The 24,212-nt window shown below is 36.3% G+C and overlaps 1 protein-coding gene across 2 annotated transcripts in view; it reads left to right on the forward strand.

Moving 5' to 3' along the window:
• NBN (nibrin) overlaps window positions 1-24,212 on the forward strand; it is a 30,348-nt gene that overhangs the window by 693 nt on the left and 5,443 nt on the right. The window contains exons 2-16 of one of the 2 annotated variants that reach the window (XM_076329442.1): window positions 1,226-1,359; window positions 2,493-2,638; window positions 3,990-4,149; window positions 4,574-4,677; window positions 5,699-5,734; window positions 9,272-9,389; window positions 11,123-11,313; window positions 12,399-12,499; window positions 14,754-14,895; window positions 15,341-15,604; window positions 15,889-16,363; window positions 18,889-18,960; window positions 20,425-20,580; window positions 21,604-21,717; window positions 22,738-22,787. In XM_076329442.1, coding sequence (XP_076185557.1) covers window positions 1,226-1,359; window positions 2,493-2,638; window positions 3,990-4,149; window positions 4,574-4,677; window positions 5,699-5,734; window positions 9,272-9,389; window positions 11,123-11,313; window positions 12,399-12,499; window positions 14,754-14,895; window positions 15,341-15,604; window positions 15,889-16,363; window positions 18,889-18,960; window positions 20,425-20,580; window positions 21,604-21,717; window positions 22,738-22,787 — 2,263 coding nt within the window. The remainder of the gene's footprint in view (window positions 1-1,225; window positions 1,360-2,492; window positions 2,639-3,989; window positions 4,150-4,573; window positions 4,678-5,698; window positions 5,735-9,271; window positions 9,390-11,122; window positions 11,314-12,398; window positions 12,500-14,753; window positions 14,896-15,340; window positions 15,605-15,888; window positions 16,364-18,888; window positions 18,961-20,424; window positions 20,581-21,603; window positions 21,718-22,737; window positions 22,788-24,212) is intronic. The other variant, XM_076329443.1, reaches the window with a different exon arrangement.

Here is a 24,212-nt window from a genome sequence, read left to right on the forward strand (position 1 = left end):
AGGTGCTGTTGCAGCCAGTGAAGCAGGTCGCAGAGTGCTGCTTTAAAATGCCTGAAGAATTGAACTCGGATGCAGAAGTCAACCTCAGGAGTCTCTCCTTTCAGAAAAGATGGCTAAATATTATGTTGATGTTTCAAGGACCAAGTGTTGAATTTAAGACATCACATTGTTTCTTGGATGCAGAGTTTTGAAACTGAATTGCCACTGTACCTTTCTTCATCAGTTTCCTTATCCCTAGGAGCTTTGATACATTGATAACTTTGATAATAGGTATCATGTAATATACAAATTTCTTCTTGACTTAAATGTTTTCTGTATAACAAGCAGTCCTATCACAACTGCATCTGCTCTTTACCTCCTAACTCATTGGGAATGAATTTTGGATGTTTATCTCCTAGTGCCAACAGTACCTAATCCTATTGAAATGAACTGAGTTATCTCTTACTGCCTGGAAAACTCTTGAGCAAGAGCCAAAACACTGGTATTGTCGTTGTATTCAGGATGATCGTTTCTGCACAGTTCATATTTGGAAAGTTATTTGCTGATAACTAGAGTTTAATCTGTCGTCATTCATTCATTTTCATCAAGAAACATTTCTGGTTTTGTTGTCCAGGAGGTAACACACACCTTTTGGATGTAGTCAAGCCATTCACTGAAAAGCCACCATGTGGTCTAGATGACAGATACCAAGAATGAGCTAAAGCATAGATCAGAGACTGAACTTACTAAGTATCAGTTTGATTTACATTGCAGATCATCCCACATTCATTAGGGGGATGCTTTCCTCTGAACCTCTTAATAAGTTATGTAAATAAATTATGTACCCTCAAAAAATCACGTACCCTTAAAACTTGTGTTTTGGAAGAGCTATCTTACATAGTAATCTTTTGTAAGATATGTAACACTTAATCTTCAAGAAGCAATACAAGAGAAAAGTTAAGAAGCAAAGTATTAGTAAAAATGTATTGTCCTTGAAAACAGTGTGCTGCCACTTTTGTAACTGCTTTGTTTATCATAAAATGTATCCTAATGAACAAAGCAAGGAAGAGGGGGACAAAGAGATTTTGTCTATAAACTAAATGCATAATTCTAGTCAGCCTAATAAATGATACGTGACAAAGTTGAGTTTCAGATATACTACAAACTTCTGACTGTTTCTTAAGTGCTTTGAGTGTTTTGGAGTTTTTTGTAAATTGGGAGTTTTCTGTCTCTTGTTTATTTTCAGGAGAACCATATCGGCTTTTAAGTGGCACAGAATATGTAGTCGGACGCAAAAACTGTGCAATATTAATTCAGGATGATCAGTCCATCAGTCGAAGTCATGCAGTTCTGACAGTAAGTCGTCCTGAAACAATCCCTGTAAGTAGCCAGCATTTTACTGCATTATCAATACGCGATGTGGATAATTCAGTCTGCCATGACCATAGATACACTCATTTCGCTCTCGCTGGTGTTTTATGCCTGGAGTGGAACCATTGATCACCTGCCTTTTCTTAATCCTGACTTTTTTTTTTTTTCTGGGTTGCTTGCCTGTGTTGAGAAATTTAGTGGCATAATTCTACTCATCCAAGCTCCCATTTGAGCATTCCTTTTATCCCAGAGTGAAGATTCACTACGAATTTGTATTAAAATAATCATAGCAGGAAAATTATGCAATTAAATTTCATTACATAGACAAGTTTTAGGTCTTGGTTCTGGAAAGTGCTTTAGTTGTCTTACTGCAGGCTTAGTTTATGTTTCGTTCCACATTTCTGTATTTGCTTAGGGAACTGAAAATAAAAATGTCCCAAGGAGAATTAGCAAGCAGCAACTTACTATCACGTATGTGTTGCAATGTTTGTGGACATTTTGAAGCCAGTCAGCAGGAATTTCATTTACGTAACCGTATAAAGAGTTTTAAATGAAATATATAAAATTTATTTGTCCTTTTAATAACGCAAATAGTGTATAACTGCGTGGCAAAATTTCATAAAAACAGTCTGACAGTGTTCTCATTGGCTTGTGAACCATTTGGGAAGTATGACAGTGTCTAACCTCTTCTCAAGGCATGCTGGTGTCACTATGCCCTGCAGCTTGTGGAAGACTAGCAGTGCTTGTGGAAGGAAGTGAGGGAAAGTGACTTGGGCACCTATGCTAGGGCTGAATGGTAGGTAAAAGCATCAATAATAAGTCTCAGAGCTTCGCTAAATAACAATAGCAGAGGCTTTGAGTCAGTGAATGATTGCCTTGCACAGCCTCCAAAAAGACTGATTGTAAGAAGCACAAAAGTTCTGAAGCTGAAAATATGTATGTTTTCTCTCATTCCTTCACAGTGAAAAGCAGAAGATGAATAATTACATGTAGCCAGCCTTATTGTCCAAAGTCTTTATTTAGGATGGTATTTTGTGGCCTTTTTCTTATCTACTGCTTTGATCCATAACGGTAGTAACCTATTTCTGATAAAACTACCTAATTTTGATAAACTATTATGGCTTATTTATGTTTATTTTCAGAGCCAGTCCCTCTCAGTCCCTATATTAACAGTAAGAGATACATCTAAGTATGGTACCTTTGTTAATGGATCAAAACTCAATGGCACTTCAGTGTCTTTGCAGTCTGGTGACAGAATCAACTTTGGAGTCTTTGAGAGCAAGTTTAGGTAAGTGCTTTGATTATAAAATATCAAGTAGAAAATTGCAGTTTTTGAAAAAAGTATATGTGCACATCATACAACTTGGCAAGTGATACAGCAATGATGAGTTTTTGGAAGGCAAAGGAGGTGAGTAATATTTTGCCTGTGTTCCATACCTGCTTCTGCAATAGTTTTCCATTACATATTTTTATAATACAATTTATTATGACACTGAGAAATTAAAATTGTTCACAGTAAAGCATTGGCGTTTTAGAAGATGTTATATCATGTATAGTGTGTGTTTTCAGGCTGTCTTAGGCAAAGAACAAAATCCTAAACCATAAATGGTTCTAAAGAAGGGAGGAAAGTTTAGGGTAGGGAGAGAGCTGAACCCTTGTTAGCTGTTGATAATGTAACGAGAAAAGAACTGAGATAGCTGGAGGATGTTTTGTGCAGCACTAGCCATTGAATGCTTGTTGCTGCTGCATTCTCTTTACTGAACCCAACTTGCTGATTTTTCAAATTTAACGTGGTAGTCAGTGCTATCTGTTTGAATATATGAAGCACTCCTTGAAGTAAAGCGGCAGGTAAATAGAACAAATTCTAATGACCATTAAAATCAACATTAAAGCAACCAGAAGATGGCTTTGTTCCTTAAAATTTGACTCTGTTTTGTCACTGCTGCTTGTATTATTTGATAGAAAAAATGGCATTCTCTTCCAGTTATTACAATAAATTATTTTTGATATTTTAAATAAACATACCTGAAATGTGCTGCAGGAATCATGCCATGAGACCAGATACATCGTGACTGTTGTACCAGAAAGATTATTTAAATGTCCTTCTGCTTTGTAGACTAAACCAAATCAAATAATGGAATTTGATATGCTGTAATTCCATATGGAAGATCTACAGATATAAATAGGCTTATGGTCAAGGGTAACGGCAGTGTTAGGAAGAAAAGTTACTTGAACTTGCATTCTACGACACGCTTTTTTAAATACTAATAAGTTCGTGGACTGTTGTGTTGAGCGTACTTTTGCCTTTGGAAGCACATGCTCAATTTCTTCTGATATTCCCTGACCTTGCAGCATTCTTGAAGCGCTGATTCTATGTGATGTCTGTGAAAGACCCAAAAGTCCTTAGAAATATTTCAGACATCAAGTCAAAATGTTGTTAATTTTTCTGAACACAAATCAGTATTTACTTTCTTCAGGAAATTTTAAAGCACAGTCTTTGATCTAGATAAGAGTTATGTGTCTTCCTTCCCTGCCCCCCGATTTCCCTGAGACACAAACAAGATAGTTAAGTCAGCTCTGTTTATCATAATGATTGGCTGAGATAACTAAAGCAATTCTCTTTTACTTATGCTTTTCAGAGTAGAGTATGAACCTTTGGTTGTCTGCTCCTCATGTTTAGATGTTGCTCAGAAAACTGCTTTAAATCAAGCCATTCAGCAGCTTGGAGGCCTTGTAGTGAATGAATGGACAGAAGAGTGTACTCACCTTGTAATGGTAGCAGTAAAAGTTACTGTTAAGGTATGTTGAGCTTTTGCATATTGATGACGTTGCTTTGCAGTTTTCCCACAAATGCGAATTAATTTCTAGACCTGCTCAAAATTTTCCTCTATAAAGCAATGAAGTCAGCTCTTCCAAGTTTAGAAAGAGATGTATGTTGATGGGAGGTTGGAGGGAAAGAAAATGAAAAAAGCCAATTTTGAAGTCTGTTACTGATTTTCATCCGTTGCCTTGTACATGTTCGTAACTTTGGTTGAGACAGCAGTTAAAAGTTAGGCTGTTAGAAGCAAAACTACCCTGTTTTTCAGTAGCAAAATTCAGTATTGTTCTATTTGTTTGTGTGATGTTTTCCACATCCAAGATCTTAAAAAGCTAATGTCAGTTGAACCATATTCTAGCTGAACTTTTTTCATACAGTAAATATGTACGTTTTCTGTCTTTTTAGACTATATGTGCTTTGATTTGCGGTCGACCAATTATAAAACCAGAGTTTTTTGTTGAACTAATCAAAGCTATTCAGTCCAGGCAACAGTTGCCAAATCATGAAAGGTAAGTATCGTGTTTTCAATGTCACAGAACTACATTTATGGGAGTTAGATTATCAAATAACTACACACTTACCTGATTATATGTGACAGAATAGGTGAATTACAGTAACTTTATTTGTGGAAGAATGCTTAGTATGACACACATTTTAATATTCAGGCAATTTTCTTGCTCTCATCCCTAGAGTTACAAAATGAGCTCTTGGAATTGACTTTATGCTTAGAGATGTTACTAGCTCTAAATAGGAAGTTGTTTTGTTGATATGTTTGAAGCAACATTAATGTGTCAACTACTAAAAGAGTTGATACATTAAAATAAAATTATATTTTTATAAAAGAAATTGTATCAAACATATTTTGTTATGTAGACATATTTTCCCAGTACACAGTTAGTTACTGAGTTTACAGTAAACTTTGGTCAAAACAGAGTTAGCCTGACAGTTGAATAATTCCCTGAAATAGCAGGGGTTTTTAATTATCTGTTAAGAGATGAAGTGAGACTAATGTGTGTTGTCTTCACTATATGAGAATAAAATACTCATTGTTTTCATGGTTAAATTAACTTGAAAAGGGAATTCTTACTTTGGAATAAATAATTACTGTAGAATAGCCCTTTCAGTTATTTTCTCCATGTAGAAAAGTGTAAAATAATGCCGTTATTGTATGAGAGAATTTCATCTGAGCCTGTATTGCTACTATTTTTACCTTGAAAAGGGAGACAGTTGTGTTTTGCTTGTTCGGGTTTTTTATGAACATATGATTTATGCAGGTGAGAAATTTCCATCATGTGTTTCTTTTAAAAGGTAAACTGCATGGGTGCTTGTGTTTTTATCGCTTCTACTCTTTGTATGCTTTGGAAGATACTGTGAAATGAAATACATATGAATGGAAATTGTAAGAGTACTTGGCATTTGAAAAAGAACATGTTGAACATTTAATGTCAGTTAACAGGGAGAAAAATTTGTGAAATTACTTTAAATGCATTCATGACATTATGATTTTTCTGGATGTATTGTTTTAACCAGGTGGATGCTGGACACCAGACATTTGAGTTGGGGGAAGTAAGTGGTGAATAAGTGGTGAATAAGAGAAGTCACTTTGTTGCTTTTACATATGTATAGCTATACATACATCATGTGTTAGGACATAGCAATTTAATTTATTTTCTTCACTGGGTCTGATGATAGCTGTTGATAGAACAGTTTGAAGAACACGGGGAAAAAAGGGCAGCTAAACAAACCTCAGTGGTGTGCACATGGTAATGGAAGCAAAGCTGCAGAGGATTCACAATAAGCTGCACTTGCTGTGTGTTAAAATCTATTTCACAGAATGTGACAGTACCTTGTTAGAACAATACAGGTGCCAATCTGGAGCAATTGGTAGCAAATACTCTTTAGTTTCTAGATGCTGTTTTACATTTGCAGGGGTTTATGTAATAAGTCAGTTGTCTGTGAGTGGTCTAAAGCTCATTTGGTCACCAGTTTCAGAAGAAAGGGGGAAACTTCATGAATCGTAACTTTTCCTTCTACTTATACTTCTACATTTTTTTGTAAGGACATGAGAAAACTAAACAATTTAGAGTCCTCTCTGAAATATTGGACATAAGGTGTTCTGGCAGATTTTTTTTTTGTACAGGTAGTACAAGCCATCAAAAGCTAGCAATTGGTTGTGCAATCTGAAATTTGCTTGGTCTAATGTTACTTAGCTGTAAGGTTGCTGTTACTGTCTCTTACACTAACAAGCTGACAGTGGTTTGGGCTCTTGAAAGAGGTGCATGTTGTCAATTCGTTTAATAGAGAAATGACAGTACAATTGAGCTGTTAAGTGCTCCCTAAAATAAATCAGATGGATATGTTTCCCTTTTTTTTTTTAACGTTTTCGTTAACTTTTGAGACCCTCAGAGGAATTGAGTTCACTAAATGTGATTGACGTTAGCAATATATCCATTATTTAGCTTTCACAGAGAGAGTTCTGCATCAAGCTAAATGAGACAGCTGGTGCAATCTATATTTAAATCTATATTTAAAATAATTACAGTATCTTCAATAGGTGATATTTTTAAGATGAAGCTTGTGGGAAGATACTGAAAATTTACTTAGCGATTGTTTGCATTCAATTTCCAAAAATGCTTTTAACTTTCATGGGAAATCTCTACATTATGCACTGTAGCTAGAGCTGACCTGAGCTGGTACATCCGCAAGACACTAAACTTGGATATGAAATAAGTTTGGATATGAAATAAGGCATATTGATGTGGTAATACAGGGTGATACTGTTAATGAAATCTTGATTACTACTGTAGATCTGATTAAAAAAAAATAATCTTAGGGAAATAGAATTTTGAAGTTCAAAAAAAATTAAAACTTCTTTTTGTTTATACTAAGACTTCATAGACTTGCAAACCTGCAGTTCACATAATGAATGTGGCTTCTTACTTGAGGCTTTTGATGATGAAGTATATTACCCCAGTCCTCTGATACTCTGTGATAACCTATGCAAGGAAGAAAAATAACTGAAAATTTCACTAATAGCTGCGTAAGTGCAGCCCTATATGAAATAACATGTTTTATATCAGCAGTCCAGTGTAAATAGTATAGGGCTTTGAAAAAGTAGGGAAGTAACTGAGCCTTTAACAGAAACCCATCAAGAATCAAAATTTATTCATTGAAAGATTCAAGACTGTAGAGGGTCTTTTCTGGATGATGGTGTTACTTGTTCACTACTTAGGGAGAGAGAGTACAAGGAGCGCTTCAGAATCATAAGCTGGAAAAAGACCGTGTTGCCTTTGAGCTTACATCAGGATTGGATAAGAGTTTCAAAGGCAAATCAAAGGTTTCTTTGAGGAAGAAATGATCAGTTGAAGGTTCCTGCTGAAATTAAAAAAACAGAGATTTGAAATACGTATTTCTAGAGGAACTATAGTCCAGTTCTGAAGTAGTGGAAACTGCTTTTTCTCCCTTTTTACTCATCCTTTGGTTTTTAAAAATAACTTTGTCCTCTGTATTTATCTTAGGTTAATAACTGTCTCTGTGGGGCTCAGTATCAGAAGTCTTCTGGCTTGGAAACTAAAATCTGAGTTGCCCTATTTCTTAAAATTAGTAGAATTTATCATATCTATTTCAACTTTAATGGAACTATTTTTGTAAACTGACTTGAACAGGTTGCTGAAACTTACCAAATACTCATTTTTCGAAACCTGATGGTTTCATGCTGGTTAATTTCTATTGTGTACATAAAGCTTCAGGAACTGATTGTGAAGAACACAAAAGAACAAAGATTGTTTAAAATTAACCTTAAATATATAGTACATTTTAGCCTATCATAATTGAATTACGTCTTTGGATGCAGTAGAGAATGTACATGCTTATTTTCGTGTTCAGCTGTAAGCATGTGAATATTCACAGTATCTGAAGAATGTTTATATGTGTACAGATGGTGAAATTATCTATGTAATAAATGCATTTTTTCCAGAAACTTCAATATTTCAACATTTCATGGAGTATGTTTCTGGCTTAAAATCTCCTAATCTTTGCAAAAATGAGGAAAAAAATAATTTAAAAACATAATCCATGTGTATGTATGCATACATGTATATGTGTAATTTATTGGGCTGTTAAACCAGATTTTGGCAGTGTGTTTCAGCATCTCTTTTTTCCTGCGTACTAGTATGAGAAGGATGTAGAATCAGCAGTCAAAATAAAGATAAGTAGTTCTTTGTTCAGCCAGAGTACATACATAAACTGCTGTTTAGGTACAGACATAGTATAGCACAGTTGAAATCAACTTACGGTTTCCCTCCTTTCTAGCATGTGCCTTCACCTTGCTCTGTCAGAACTGCTGTAGTAGCAAATATGTGGGCCAAGGATCCTGTAAATACTATCCTGAAATTATCAGTTAGATGCTTGTCTTAACTCTAGAGGCTTTTTATGATGTGGGCATGCTCTCATTAACTAGAACTGACATCACAGGCTGTGACAAAAATTAGAGCTTCAGAATAGAATTTCACTTCTACCTAATCTGTTCCCCAGCTGAACTCCTGGTCACTTTTCTTGTATTGGATAAAACAATTGAGAATCTGCAGGGTGAATCAGTTCAGTTCTCTAGCCCACCAGCAAGTAAAGTGTACTTACTTGCTGTCATCTAGTGTGGTGGTACGTAATTTCTTCATCCAATAGAAGAGAAGGAGGGGTGGCTGTCCCCACCTGAAGGGTAGAGGAAGCAGGATGGCTAATTTTCTGTGGAGTTTTACTATTAGCTAGGGTAAGTGCAGAATGAGATTCCAGTCTCATTTGTCAGTATTGTTAGTGGAGGATGTAGATACGTGTACAGGAGATGCTTAAAGTGGATAGGTTGAATACTTTCCTAAAAGTGTTGTCCTCTTAGTTACTGAAGTAGAAAGTCTTGATCTTAGCTTAGATGTTGAGAAATTAGAGGCTCTGTTTCTTCTTAACAATCTCTTGAAAAAATATTTATATAAATAGTTTTAAGAGAGCAATACAGTATTTTAACTTCAGAGCTTTACTCTAAAACAGAAAGGACTATGAGTCAGTACTGATAGGTAAATCTAAATTTTGTACCTTAATTTTCTGTTCCTGCAGCTTTTATCCTCCAGTTGATGAGCCTTCCATTGGCACTGAAAGACTGGATTTATCTGAGCATCATGAAAGGAAAAAAATATTCAGTGGAAAAACTTTTGTGTTTCTAACTGCCAACCAGGTAATTAGGCTTTACATTGCAAAAATGTTGCAAGGGTAGCTAAGCACAGATTCTGTTCTCTGTGAATTCACACTCATTCTGGATTCATCAGGAAAGAAGGATTTCAACGACACCAAGTTGGGCGGGAGTGTTGATCTGCTCGAGGGTAGGAAGGCTCTGCAGAGGGACCTGGACAGGCTGGATCGATGGGCCGAGGCCAACTGTATGAGATTCAACAAGGCCAAGTGCCGGGGCCTGCACTTGGGCCACAACAACCCCATGCAGCGCTACAGGCTTGGGGAAGAGTGGCTGGAAAGCTGCCTGTTGGAAAAGGACCTGGGGGTGCTGGTTGACAGCTGGCTGAACATGAGCTGGCAGTGTGCCCAGGTGGCCCAGAAGGCCAATGGCATCCTGGCCTGTATCAGAACTAGTGTGGCCAGCAGGAGTAGGGAAGTGATGGTGCCCCTGTACTCGGCACTGGTGAGGCCACACCTCGAATACTGTGTTCAGTTTTGGGCCCCCCACTACAAGAAGGACGTTGAGGTGCTGGAGCATGTCCAGAGAAGGGCAACGAGGCTGGTGAGGGGTCTGGAGAACAAGTCTTCTGAGGAGCGGCTGAGGGAACTGGGGTTGTTTAGCCTGGAGAAAAGGAGGCTGAGGGGAGACCTCATCGCTCTCTACAACTACCTGACAGGAGGTTGTAGCGAGGTGGGTGTCGGTCTCTTTTCCCAAGTAACTAGTGATGGGACGAGAGGAAATGGCCTCAAGTTGTGCCAGGGGAGGTTTAGATTGGACGTGAGGAAAAATGTTTTTACTGAAAGAGTGGTTAAACATTGGAACAGGCTGCCCAGGGAAGTGGTTGAGTCCCCATCCCTGGAGGTATTTCAAAAATGTGTAGATGCGGCATGTCTGAGCATGACGTAGATGGTATAGAATAAGGGGTGGATATTGTCCTGGTTTTGGCAGGGATAGAGTTAATTTCCTTCCTAGTAGCTGGTACAGTGCTGTGGTTTGGGTTTAGGGTGAGAACAATGTTGATAACACACCGATGTTTTAGTTGTTGCTAGACAGTGCTTACACTAGCCAAGGACTTTTCAGCTTCCCATGCTCTACTGACTGAGAAGGCTGGAGGTGCACAAGAAGCTGGGAGGGGGCACAGCCAAACTGGCCAAAGAAACATTCCATACCATGTGACGTCATGCTCAGTACATAAACTGGGGAAAGCTGGCCGGGGGGGGCCGTTGCTCGGGGACTGGCTGGGCATCGGTCGACGGGTGGTGAGCAATTGCACTGTGCATCACTTGCTTTGTGTATTGTTATCATATTATTATTATCATTTTATCTCAACCCACGAGTTTTTCTCACTTGTGCTCTTCCAATTCTCTCCCCCATCCCACCGGGGAGGGGGGGAGTGAGCAAGCGGCTGCGTGGTGCTCAGTTGCCGACTGAGGTTAAACCATGACAGGCACTTAGGGACATGGTTTAGTAGGCATGGTGGTGTTGGGTCGATGGTTGGACTCGATGATCTTAGAGGTCTTTTCCAACCTTAATGATTCTATGATTCTATGATTTCTGTGTATTTATCTTTTTATAGTATGATGGCCTAAGCAAGATGAAATACAGGGGGAGAAACAGAACACATCACACCTGCATTAGTTCATCAGTGATAAGCATTACGCTAACAGTTCATTATGCTGATACTTCTAAACTGACTGTATTTTAAGATTTTTTTCTTATTTGCATTGTCTTTTTAGCACAAGAAACTGGGTCCAGCAGTTATTCTTGGAGGAGGGGAAGCAAAATTGATGACGGAGGGAGGAAAAGAAACATCTTTACTGGTTTCTCCTGAAGTTTGTGTTGTTGATGTGGGGTTGACAAACTCTCAGATCCCGGGATCTGACTCCATGAGAAACTGGACTGATTCCATCCTGACTGTCTTGCAAAGGTGCGGTATTGTTCTCTTGTACGGCGGTACGGTAATTTCAGAATTTCTGCAGAGAATTAGTCATGGTGTTTGCATGCATATTTAAGCAGTAGGATGCTTATAAAGGGTGTTTTCTTCATTGCTTTAAGTATTTAGCATAGTAACTAAAATTTTTTGAAGCAGGAAAGAAAGGACTTGGCAGTTCTGTGAGGATTTGGTGGGGTTCTCCCCCCCCCCCCCCCCCCCGATCCAATTCTATAAAAACTTATTTTAATGAAGCTGCTTTGAAATTACAGACAGCAAGTGATTTTTCTTCTACTATTTAAAAAGTTAAAAATGAATTTATTCTCAGAATGGAAAATAGATCATCTATGATTTTTCAATTAATATAGTTATTTAATGGAAAACAGGTGAGGTGGCACCTTGAGGTCACGTAGTTCATTGCCGTCTAATTATTTGCATACAATGTTTCCGAAGAGCAGCTTCTGTTTAATAAAAATCAGTTTTTGTTTTGATGGTGGGGGTTTTTTGTTTGTTTGAGAGAGCAGACTGCATATTTTTATAGATGTTGGGATTTTCATGATGCTATCTTATTAAAAAAATGAAAGAAAACAAAATCCCAACCCTTAACCTAATACCTAAACCTAGTTCCACTGAATTTTCCTGCTAAATAGAGAAAACTTTATGCAAGCCCTTCTCATGGCTGTAGTACAGAAGAGGTGTGTGTATGCCGAACTAACTTGTAAGAAGCGCTCAAATCTTTCAAGTCACTTTTCCATTCATGCACACTTTTAAATCGGAGGTAGAGCACAATTGGTTAAACGCCTAGAAATCATGTAGGGAGAGATGCACTGGCCAGATTACTGGGACTAGACAGTGGCTACAGCAGCAGGAAACAGGGAAGTTCATATGTATGGGACATGGGTATAATGATGGATAATTATGCTGACTTACTGTATTGTGAAAAATTGTAGTGCAGACTGTTTTTTAAAAGGAGGAATGGAACATTTTGTACTTTGTCGTATCTGTGCCCATTCGCCTATTCATCTTCAAATCTGTACTGAGAAACATTTTTTATTTTTTTGTCTTTATTTTAATATTGACAGCAAGGATCTCAGGCCTATTCCCGAGGCAGAAATTGGATTGGCAGTTATCTTCATGTCTACGAAAAAATACTGCAACCCTCAAAAGCAGCCTGGTAACAAAGGTAATTGGAAGAAGGGTAGTAATAAGTTAACAGCATTAAAGAGGCAGTATTTCTTTTTTTTACAGGGGCATCAATGGCTAATGTTCAAGTTCTTTTGTTTTGTTTTGCAAGACCGCTAAAATAGAATGACACTGTATGAAAAATGTATGCAAGTCTGAAGAGGTAATTGTTTTTTAATGGTCTTGCAATAAACTGCAATGAAAATCATACGACTCTTAGATGTAAATAAAAAAAGTAGCAGGTCTAAAATTAGCATAAAAAGCAGACACATAGTACATTGATCTTTAAAGGAAAGGTACTTTAAAACAATCTTCTGAAGTTCACATTTTTAGTGGCCACTGAACTAATATGTATGTGGTAGTTTGAATTCCATGCTATTCTATCTTTTACGAAAAGACTGGGGTAATAAGGAGGTTAAAAGGTGAATGTTAGAAATTGAGAGAATAAAAACGGAATTAATTTGTAAAGGATTGCTTCCCCCCCCCCCCCCCCCCCCCCCCCGCCTCCTTCTTTCTTTCCACAAAAAGGAATTTGCTTTAGGGAAATTCAACCGCCCCCTGCCCAGTTCAAAATCAAACATAATCTTGACGTAACAAGTAAAAACGATGAGACATGATTGCCATATTTGCTAAAGTAATAGTTTGGGGGTAAACATTCCAAGTCTTGACTTGAAACTTAACTTGTATTTGCTAATACAGTAGTAATAAAAATCTTCGAGAGACAAAGTGTTTTGGTTTGTCTAATTCTCTTTTCATGCTTCTTCCAAAATTGTTAGTCTATATTTTGTTTGTATAAAATTGTCAGTGATGTGTATAATTTTAGGTTCTATTCTGTTCTGCAAAGTGTTGTATTGGGTAGCAAATCCTACCATTTAAAAAAAAAAAAACACCATAAATTTGTCTTTACATACAGTAACATTACTTATTCAAAAATGTATTTTGAAGAGAAAGGTATACATGCAGTACTGGCAGAGCTCTGAAAAATATTTTGGTTGACTGGTATTCTTGGATGAATAACTTTTATGTGATCTGTTGTCTATTCGGTTAGTTTAGAAAACAATACAAAATAAATTGATTCTCAGATTAAAGATATTGGCCCTGCATACATCTGGATAAATCAGAAATGCTGATTCTTGTTTCCAGTCTGAATGATTCAATTGGATAAAAATTAAATTGTCTGATTGAATTGTGTAAAAGGACTGTATATCAGGCTTTTAAAGGTAGCTGTGTTTACAGTTTATTTGCCAAGAGGGAACAAATGCTATTGTTTGGGAGTTATAAAAAACTTCCATGTATGTGTTACAAATCAAAGGGGTTGTAAACAAGACTTCTTCCTCTGATCTTATCTCAGAATAATGAATAGCAACATATATAGCATATAGTTGCTCAAGGAGGAGACCCAGGTGTCTCTATAGGTTATTCCTCTATAAGTTACAGTGGTAGGAAAAAATGAATGAATGAATATATAAAGACAGTATAATACTGTCATCATATTCTTAATCTGAATGAGATGCAGGAAGAATGTAAAGGGCTGAGAGATGAGTAGTAATTAAAAAAAAAAGTTTCTAGAAGCACGAGACGTTAAAATAGTAAATGTTGATATCCTTTGACTTGGAGAAGACATAAGTATATGAAGACAAGGACGAGTGAAAGGACAGACAATATAAAAGATGTTGTACATGCTCTTCTTTCTGTTTTACAGAGAAACAATGTGAGTAACTAAATAGAGAGCAGCAAACAATGTTTTAAGGCAATCCCCTGACTATGGGGATTCTGAGAAGTTGGCTGTAGAAGACATTTATTCTAAGGTTTTTAGATAGCAAATATTGGTTCTGTATTAATAGAAATAATCCCAAATGTAACAATCACATGCTAGAGATCATCGTAAAGCAGTAAATGTAAGGAATTCTGTGCTCTGAGAGTTTTGCGTAAAATATATAGTGCATGATTTATTAATTACATTATGTCCATATTAATATACGATTTCCCATTATGCTTCATTTTTATTTAAGCAAAATTCTATTACTTAATTTAGTGGAATATTTAACTAAAACTGAATCCCAGAATATGGCCTTCTAGAACTGTTTCTTTCAGGTTTTTTTAATTGATAAATCTGCTTAATTTTTTGATTAAAATTGCATTAAGACCATTTTACAAAAATCTCACCCGATCAGTTACTGATGTGTGGTAACACGTGCAAAGAAACACAGATTTGATATTAACCTTTTAATTCTTCTCTTGTGTTGATCTTGCAGCTGTAACTAAAAGTACTCCTGCATCAGCTGTTGTAGGGCGAGCCATTTCTCAGAGTTTGGCTGTAGATGAAACCATAATGCCAACTGCTGCAGATAACAGCACAGTATATGTAGCTGATACAGAAATAGAAGAGCAGACATGGTAAAGTATTTATGGAAATAGTTTCTAAGCTAATACTTGCAAATAAAGCAATTTTTTTGTGGAAGAGGAACTGTATCATTGCCATAGACAAAGATATACAGTGTTTGAAATGGCACTTACTAAATTGCTGTCGCTTGTCTGCAGTGAGATGACTTCTGCTTTTGAGTGGTAGAAAACATCACATAGGACTTAACAACTCTTTCAGATACAAATGTGGATACTGCATATCTGGTTTGACTGTCTTAACTGTTAAAAATTTTCAAGCCATTTCACAGTTATAAAAATATATTTGTCATAGCGGATTTTACAACTTTTTTAGCACACCTACGTTGTTTATAAGAATGTTCAAAGTACAGGTACAGCTTTTTTTAAAAGTGGTATTCTACAGTGTATCTCTGTGGTAACTTCTTGTGTGTTCGCTTAATATTTTTTCTCTCTAATATAGTATGGAGATAGAGAATGCTCCCCAGATGGACAGAAGAGGCAAAATGGCTTTCCAGGATATAATCGCTGTAAAGAAAAGCCCTAGCACAAGTGGCAGTGTAAATGCAGGAACATTGATGTCTGGAGTGAACAGAACATCTGGGTTTAGTCAAAAAAGTCATCCTGTCTCACCATCTAAAATTTCAGAAGCTGGTAAACCTAGTGAGTGCGCTTCACGTCACCAGTCTAACCCAATTACAAATTACTTCCCGGTAGCTAGAAAGAGGTATGTTGAAATGTTCTTGACATTACTTCCCTTATTGTTATGTTGGTGCTGTTTCTGGAAAATAATTTTAACTCAAGGGATGTACATTTAATTCAAAACATACTTAAAAAGGTAAATTTTAGATCAGCTTCTTAGAATGGCAAGCTTTTCCTCAAGGGTACTTAATGTTCAAATTTCACAATGCAGTCACTAAAACCCTAGGAAGCTGTTACGTTGCAGATGCAGCTAGTCATATTAAAAATGCTTTTGTAATTTCTTTATTTTGTAAATATTTTCTGGCTAAGGGAAAGAGCTGAAGAAGGAGAAGAAACATCTGTGCCCAAACTAACAAAACTGGGGGAAAGGTCATCGCCTGTTTCCAAGTGCACTGAACCCACAGCTTCATCAGTGTGGAACAGTGGAGCAGAACAGCATCAAAAGCAAAATAACACCCTGGACCCAAACCCAAATTTTGCATTAGAAGACACAGGTAAAAAGCTTATGAGGGAAAGTGACAAACTACCAAGTGATAAAACAGACACTAAAATTACTTCTAGTGAAACGCATGCACCAAAGAAGAGAAAGGAGTTAGAAGGTTTATCTGAAGATACAGAGTCTCTAGAAATTGTGTTTGGAAGCAGAGACCTAGTCTGGGAAGATCAAATGGCAGATCATGACCAGGAAGCTCAAGGAAATATAAAAAAAAAGAGATGTTTGGAAGCCAAAGGAAGCTGGATTCAAGAAGGAAATGTAAAGCAGAGAGAGGAGAATAAAATATTGGTAAGTTATATTCTTCTCATGTGCCTAATCGTGAAATTTACAACTGTGTTAGAAGGATGCAGATAGCTCCTTTAAGGATGAGGCTGCCTGCATACAGAAAGTGGCTTTGTAAAGTTTGCTTAAATGGCTCAAATCACTCTAAACTAAAAATTGACATGATGTATCTATTACATGTGAACATTGCAGTGTGACACCTATCTAAATGTTTTTTCATTCTTCAGGACATTGTTTCTTTGTGAATTGAAAGCTGCTTGTTTTCTGAAAGTTTTCCTCTCTTTTTGCTTGAAGTACTGTAGGTGGAACAGCAGAATATATCACTGGTCCAAGAAAAACTACTCATATTGTGTGGTGTTGTGTTCATTATAATGTTGATATTGATACTAAAATAATAATTACATTATCTATGTAATGAATTTTCTGAAGAAACCCTTAGTTGACCTCTTCTGTTGAAAGATGTTGGACACTACTGTGGTATTCAAGTCAAAATCTCTAGATGTCACATGGAAGATTATTAAAATTCCTGTATGAGGCAACTCAAATCACAAATGTCCTCTTAAAAAAATCAACCAAACAAAAAAAAACCAAAAAAACCACAGCTTGTGATTAGTTTTCTTGATTATTTCTCTATTTTTGTTTTTGAGAATAAGGCAATTTTCTAAGAGAAATTAAGAAAACAATGGATTTTGAGTTAACTATAGCCACTTAATTGAAAAAAAAAAAAAAGCAGGTTTGTAGAGGAAAACAATGTTGAGAGCTCTAGCAATGCAGAGGGGAATAAGAGAGAAGGAACAGGTTTAATTTTTGTTTATTTAAAAAATATATAGATTAAAGCTTACTGTCTAGTCAATTCTTACACAGCATAGGCAGTGTTTAAATGCTGTAATAATAAAGTTTGAATGTATGATTGAATAACTGAAATTTGCAAGATACCTTGGATCAGATGAGAATTAGTAATTGTCTGTGCATCCTTAGGTCAGACCAGTTTAAAACTCTTCTCTTGATACTTTATTGGAGCTTGCTTCTGGCAAAGTGCAAATTTTGAACTTCGTTATAATGCTTTTTTTGTGTGTGTGTTAGTAACAGGCAAGTTTTAAAAGACAAGTCTGTCTTAAAATTGTAGAGGATCTTTTGTTTCTTGCTCTCTATACTGTCAGAGAGGAGGTACTTTCTATCGGGTCTAACCGTACTGAGAGACTAAAATGGCTGCTTGGAAGTGTCTTTCGAATTTTGTTATGGCCTGGAAAGTTTTGCTAGTCTAACTTCTTGTCAGGATCATGAAGGAAAACAAATTCTTATATAAAACTAAACTGTTATTTTATTAGAGGAGCACTTAGATTTTTGCTGACAAAAAGTCTTCTAATAGTTTAATAATGAACTATTTTATGCATGTAAATTATATTTACATGAATAGACATGAACCTGTTGGAGTGGGTCCAGAGGAGGGTCACAAAAATGATCAGGGAGATGGAACACCTCTCCTATGAAGAAAGGCTGAGAGAGTTGGGGTTGTTCAGCCTAGAGAAGAGAAGGCTTTGGGGAGACCTTCTTGCAGCCTATCAGCACTTCAAGGGGGCTTATAAAAAAGATGGCAGCAAACTCTTCATCAGGGCCTGTTGTGACAGGACAAGGGGGAATGGCTTTAAACTAAAGGAGGGTAGATTTAGACTAGCTAGAAGGAGAAAATTTTTTACGCTGAGGGTGGTGAAACACTGGCACAGGTTTCCCAGAGAGGTGGTGGATGCCCCATCCCTGGAAACATTCAAGGTCAGGTTGGATGGGGCTCTGAGCAAGCTGACCTAGTTGAAGATGTCCCTACCCACGGCTGGGGGGTTGGACTAGATGACCTTTAGAGGTCCCTTCCAACCCAAACTATTCTGTGATTCTATGATATTTCCTGTGGAAATAGGAAGGAGATTTCATGATAAAGCTCCACAGGCATATCTATGTTACCTGTTTTCTTCAAATATAGATGCACGTTGTGTATCTGGTAAGACAGAGAATGTGAGTAATTAACTCAAAATCTACAGGGTGCATAAAGCTGATACGATTTTTTTTTTTCAACCACTGAAAAATAATTTGTGAAAGGCAAATGTGCTTTTAAACTATGGGAGGAAAGGAACCTACAGAGTACTCTCCTATCCTAGTAATGAAATGTCCATTCTGCACGCATGTACACTTAACATACGAAATTGAAAATGCTACTTTTTATATTTAAAAGCTTTTACAGTATTTTCCAGAATCTGGCAGGACTTTAAAGATTGTACATATGGACAAAACTTGCTACTGGTATAAGAAAAAAAAAGTGAGAAAATAATGGTGGTTTTTTTAATAGGAAAAAACCAACAATTGTTACAGTGTACATAAAATCGTATAAATTTATAAGTACAGTGCAGTTTCTTTTCTGTCTAAATATTTATATTGATTTGAAAATGCTTATTCCACTGTAAAGAGCAGAAAGCAATTTTATGTAATTAAATTTGTGTTTAAATTCAGTGTTACATTTTAAATAATTTTCAATCAAATAGAAAGAAGAGGAACTTGGATCAGTTCTAGCTTCAGAAATGAAAAGTGACATCAAGCAAGAGTTGCTAGTCTTGGTAAGAAACCAGATAATTGTAAGTTTGAACAGCAAACTTTGAAATAGGATCCATAAATACTATGTTCTTAAAAGCAAAATTTTGATGCATTTTCGTAATGCTTCTCAGAGTAAAGGAGGTTCTGAAGATTGTACTCCTTAAAATAATCACATGTAAGTTTGAATAGTACAGTCCAACTTACTGACTGTGAAAAGACAGAGAGAACTGTAGTTCATCTGCATGCTTTTGTAATAGCATTTGGATGGATACTTAAGATACTTAAACTACAGAAATCTAATGTAATTGTATTAACCCTTCAATGCGGTTAATACTTGTACTGATATTTTTGTTAGGTTACTGCTTAAAGACCAGACAAGAACGTAATCTCCTTGTCTGCTCTAAGGAGATCACAACTAGAATGGAAGAAATGGACCATTGAGAAAATAGATGTAACATACACTGATTAACAGTAAATAGCGTGCTAACTTTGTTATAGGTGAGATGAATGAAGGAAGGAGGGGAGAATTGCTGGGAATGGCAGTGAGGCAGAGGAAAAGGAGGTGAGGCTAAATGAAACTGAAATGGAAAGATTCTGAAGAGAGAAAGGAGAGTGTAGCCAGTCAACAAGGGGCAGGATAAAACCTTCTCACATATGTACAGAAAACAGTCCAAGAAGAGAGAATGCTGTGCAGGTATACCAAAGTGCAGATTAAGGGACTTTTAGTTTATACTTTGCTATAAAACAACTGTAGTGCATCTGGGCTGGAGCTGTCCATGAAGATAGTTTAACGTTACTTGTGAACTTGTCCTGCACCCAGACTTCCTTTTTAATCCACATAGATCTAGCCCCAAGCAGCAAAGTGTGCATGCAAACTTGCTGACATGTGAGCATTCTCATGTACAATAAAAAGTTGCTTCATTGATCAGATCCAGCTTACAGCCCTAAAGTTTGCCTAAATGGTAAATCTGTAGGCTAGAACTGAGCTGAAGACGTTCATCTTTGTCTTCCTTGGAGTTAGCTGGCATTTCTGTTAGAGTAAGTATACTTGATTAAATTAGTTCAGGTAAAAGGCAAGGTGGAGGGGAGGAGAGGAGTAATTCTTAGATACTGGCTAAACTGGGGTGGGGTGGGGTGGAATTCTACCTGAAGTTTTATCTTGAAGTAAAATCCTAGTGAAATGAGGTACGCTGACTTCGTTGTTATTACTGCAGTTCTTAATGATACTGTCTTTTCAACAGATGTAAATGTGAAAGAAAGAAATTTCCTGAGCTCCGAGCTCTATTGGTAGTATATAATGAGGCTGAGAAGTACACCTGTCTCCTTAGCTTCTAGCACTGCTGCTGCTTCCCCTTGTCCTTTTGTAATCCTAACTTTTGCCTCAGCTGTGCTCATGATAATTTCTTTCTCTACAGTTTATACTGTTAGAAATGCTGTATGTCTGTTTCTGAACTTGAAGTGCTCCTTCCTTTTTCTTCCCACATAAGAACTACAACAAACTTCAAGATGACTCCAGCAATCTTCCTAGCAGACTTATGTTGACTGAGTTTAGATCACTGGTTGTCAGCCATCCAAGACGGAACAGTCAGCTTACTGGAAATACCAGCTACGGGGGAAAGAAAAATTTCAAAATATTCAAAAAGGTTAGTGTGTATTTGAAACGATCACAAGATGGCACTGTTTAAAAATACTAAAAAGTATTGCCTTAAGGCTGTAGAAATATGTTATGAAAGATTTTTTTAAATTTATAGTAACTACAGAAAGAAACAATTTAAATACTGTATTATACTGCTAACACATGTTTTGCTAATTGACTAAAGAAGTACCAGGCTGACAAAGGCTTACCTCATGGTAGATTATTTAGATACTTGTACTCTCTCTTCCAAGCTGTTACTTGGAATAAGTCATTAAGTGATGCCTACCATAACTTCTAGTTGTACCTCCAAAAGCTAGCAATTTCACTTCTCCAAAGACCTACATGTAAAGCATATGCTGATTCAGTGTCTTACATTTTATCTAATAACTCTTGGGTTTCTAAATAGAACTAAATCTAATATCTTACAAAAGTTAAGATGGTTGCTTGCTTGGGTCCTGAAGATGATGTCAAGAAGATTCTTAGTGTTCAACATAAAAATACCACTTCAGCTCATATTAAAAATAAAAAAGCATATATATGGTATAAGATTACTAGAAATGCATTTCAGTAAACCGTTATGTAGAGAATGTGAGTCACATAATGCAACTTCCAGCTTTCTGGGAGTATGGTCTCATTTTTAGATAACATTTTAAATTTCTGATAGTATTTTCTTTTCCACTGTTTTGTAATAGATTCTTATGCATTCTGGTGATAAAATAGAATCTCTCAGTAAAAATTGGTTTATAAAGTTTTCAAACTTCATTTAATGTACTATCAGATTTATTTAGCATATGTAACTTGTCAGCTGGGTTTTTTTGTTTCCTTTAGTAAAAGGAGGGAGTTAATAGCTTTCTGTAAATGCTTTTTTCACTTCAATCTCTTTTAATATGGTCTCTGAAAAATGTTGTTCAAAGAAGGAATGACTTTTTTCTGTGATATGTGAATAGACTTTCTGAATTTGTTAAAACCGACCTTTTACTTGCAGTGCGCTTGCCTTGTATTGTAATTTTATGAATTTATTGTCCAACAGGTAGCTTATCCAGGGGCAGGACAACTTCCATACATTATTGGAGGATCAGATTTGATTGCTCACCATGCTAAAAAGAATTCAGAGCTAGAAGACTGGTTAAGGCAAGAAATGGAGGTAAGGAATTCTTTCTCAAAGATGAGCAAACAAAAACTTGACTCATGTAAGTGGTCATACCAATCTTTGGTCATTTCTGAAATACTTCAGAATTTTATTTTTTAAATAAAACCTCAGCCAATTAGCTGTCCACACATGCTCATAGGAACATACACATTAGGAGGGTTACTGGAATTCAGAGGTCAGTGGTAAGGCTCATTTTTTGCTGATTTGAATTCATTTTACATGCAACATTCATATAATCGGAAAAACTGATTTAAACAAAATCAATAACCTGGAAGAGAATGATCTTTTTTTAATAAGCAAAAGAAGCATTATGGGCACTTGTGACTTCTAAAAATGTGACAGAGAACGTGGAAGAACTTCCATATGGTAATCTGTGTTCAAATTGTTATACAGTATAATTGATATTCTACTCTTGAACAGAACAGAAAATACCTGAGTTAAAATTCTGTTACAGTAGACTGAAGAGATACAGTAAGAATAAATTCAATATTTTTTCTGTCATAAAAATCTTCACCTTTGTATGTAAAAGTTCTAAAAAATACTAAATTTTATCATAGCCATTCTCTAGCACTTTCATTTTCCAGTAGTATCTTTAAAAATATTTGCTGATGAGCCATATTCTGTTTCCACAGCCTGATCAAGATCCTGTTACATCAGTTTTATTATCTCCTTTTTTTTTTGTCCCTGGGTATAGATAATGCAAATTAAAATTCCCTTTGCACACCAATAATCAGATAAAAATGTCCCTATTTCTATAATGATGCTTAAAACCCAAAAAATGTATTTCTGACCAAAATCGGTATCTTGCACAAACTAATCCATTCCATTAGTTGGTAGCAGTAGCCGAACTTGAGTAGTGCAATATATTATCTAATGTGAATATGCACTGAATGGAGTACTTAGAGAAAACTTACTTCTTCAGGAAAAACTGTTAGTGCAGGGATATATTGTTCTTCTGTATTGTTCATTAGCTTCACCCTTAACATCAAATATTGAATAAACTTATTTTCTCAGGAACAGAACCGACATGCAAGAGAAGAATCGCTTGCTGATGATCTCTTTAGGTAAGAGTTTTATGTCTGTGCTTAAAGTGTGTAATTTCTGTCACATCTTGTCTTTTACAAAATTGGAATTTGTCCAAAACTTCTTTTGACTATTCTTTTCAAAATTCCGTGTATTCCCATCTATGGAGTATACCCCAAATGACTCATCAACTTCTCTCCGATTTTTTTATGCCTTAAACTTTCAATTTAATTCAGACTTGCTACAGTTTTTTAGTAAGAACCTTCTCAAAACTGTTGCTACTTCCTGTCTCATATGAACAAGCTTGATTGTTCACAAAGGCTGGAAGAGATTCTGGGGTCAGGCTTTCTGCCATTAGTGGTTGCCAGAGCCTAATGAAGTGGTTTGATCTTATAATTAAGATAGTCATCTGAACTCCCAAGAAAAAGCAATTGGGTCTGCCACGTTTTCATTCTGGCCATGGCACTTGTCTGTCCCTGTGCTGAGTCACCTGAGGGAGCTAAAGCAACAGAATACTAATTCTGTGGAAAAAGTAATTGGCAGGGCTGCTTTTTTTTTTTCATCTTTGAAGTAATAATTCCCAGAATTTAAAACAAAAAATTTAAAAAACCTACTAAGTAAATCCTTCAGCGTAGACCCTCCTTATCCCTTACCTTTGAGACCTTAAGCTGCTTTCAAACCCATTCAGAATGAAAGAGCGCCTACCTTTTTGTACTTATTAGAGTATCCCTGAATGCCTTACCATCGTTCCAGTTTTCAGACTGAGGATAGGAGGCATTTTTACATCCATCATTCTGTGCTCCTGACAGTGTAGTAGAGTCATTAATTCTGTCTTAATCAGTGCTTATGTCACAGGGGTTTGAGAGATTTCTTCGGTAGGTCCAGGTTCACCTTGGCCGTTTGCCATTGCTTTTTGCCATAACTCATTACGTTTGCCTCTAAAATACAGTCTGTTTCAGCAGTTTTCTTCAATAACCCTCATTTCAGTTGTCTACCACTTTCCCTAATCTCTCTTTTGAAAGAGAGAATCATCCTATTCAGTTGATTTTCTGTCCAGTTACTTTCAACTGTAATCCTAACTTAATGATTTATAACCACTTTCTAATTAAAAAAAGTTCTAAGCCAAATTTGCCACTTCATCCAGTTTTTACATCTGCAATACAGCCTTTAAATATATGTCAATTATGAAGACATTTATAAAAACATGGTGCAGCTTGATTGCTGTGCTGGAATATTAACTGGTCCAAAATACCTTGATTAATTTCAGCCTTTCAAAACACAGCAGTGGAAACTTAGATAATTTGCATGCATTCATGCCTAGAAAAGTTTTTACCTCAACTCCAGTTTATTTAGGATAGTTGTACTTACAGAAGCTTTCACAGTCAAAAATATTAAAACACACAATTTAATGTTCAGCAATTTGTAACCTACTTCTAATTTTGTCCTTAATCCTGAGTAAAACTACT

This window comes from Aptenodytes patagonicus, chromosome 2, assembly GCF_965638725.1.
Source record: "Aptenodytes patagonicus chromosome 2, bAptPat1.pri.cur, whole genome shotgun sequence".
Lineage (NCBI taxonomy): Eukaryota > Metazoa > Chordata > Aves > Sphenisciformes > Spheniscidae > Aptenodytes > Aptenodytes patagonicus.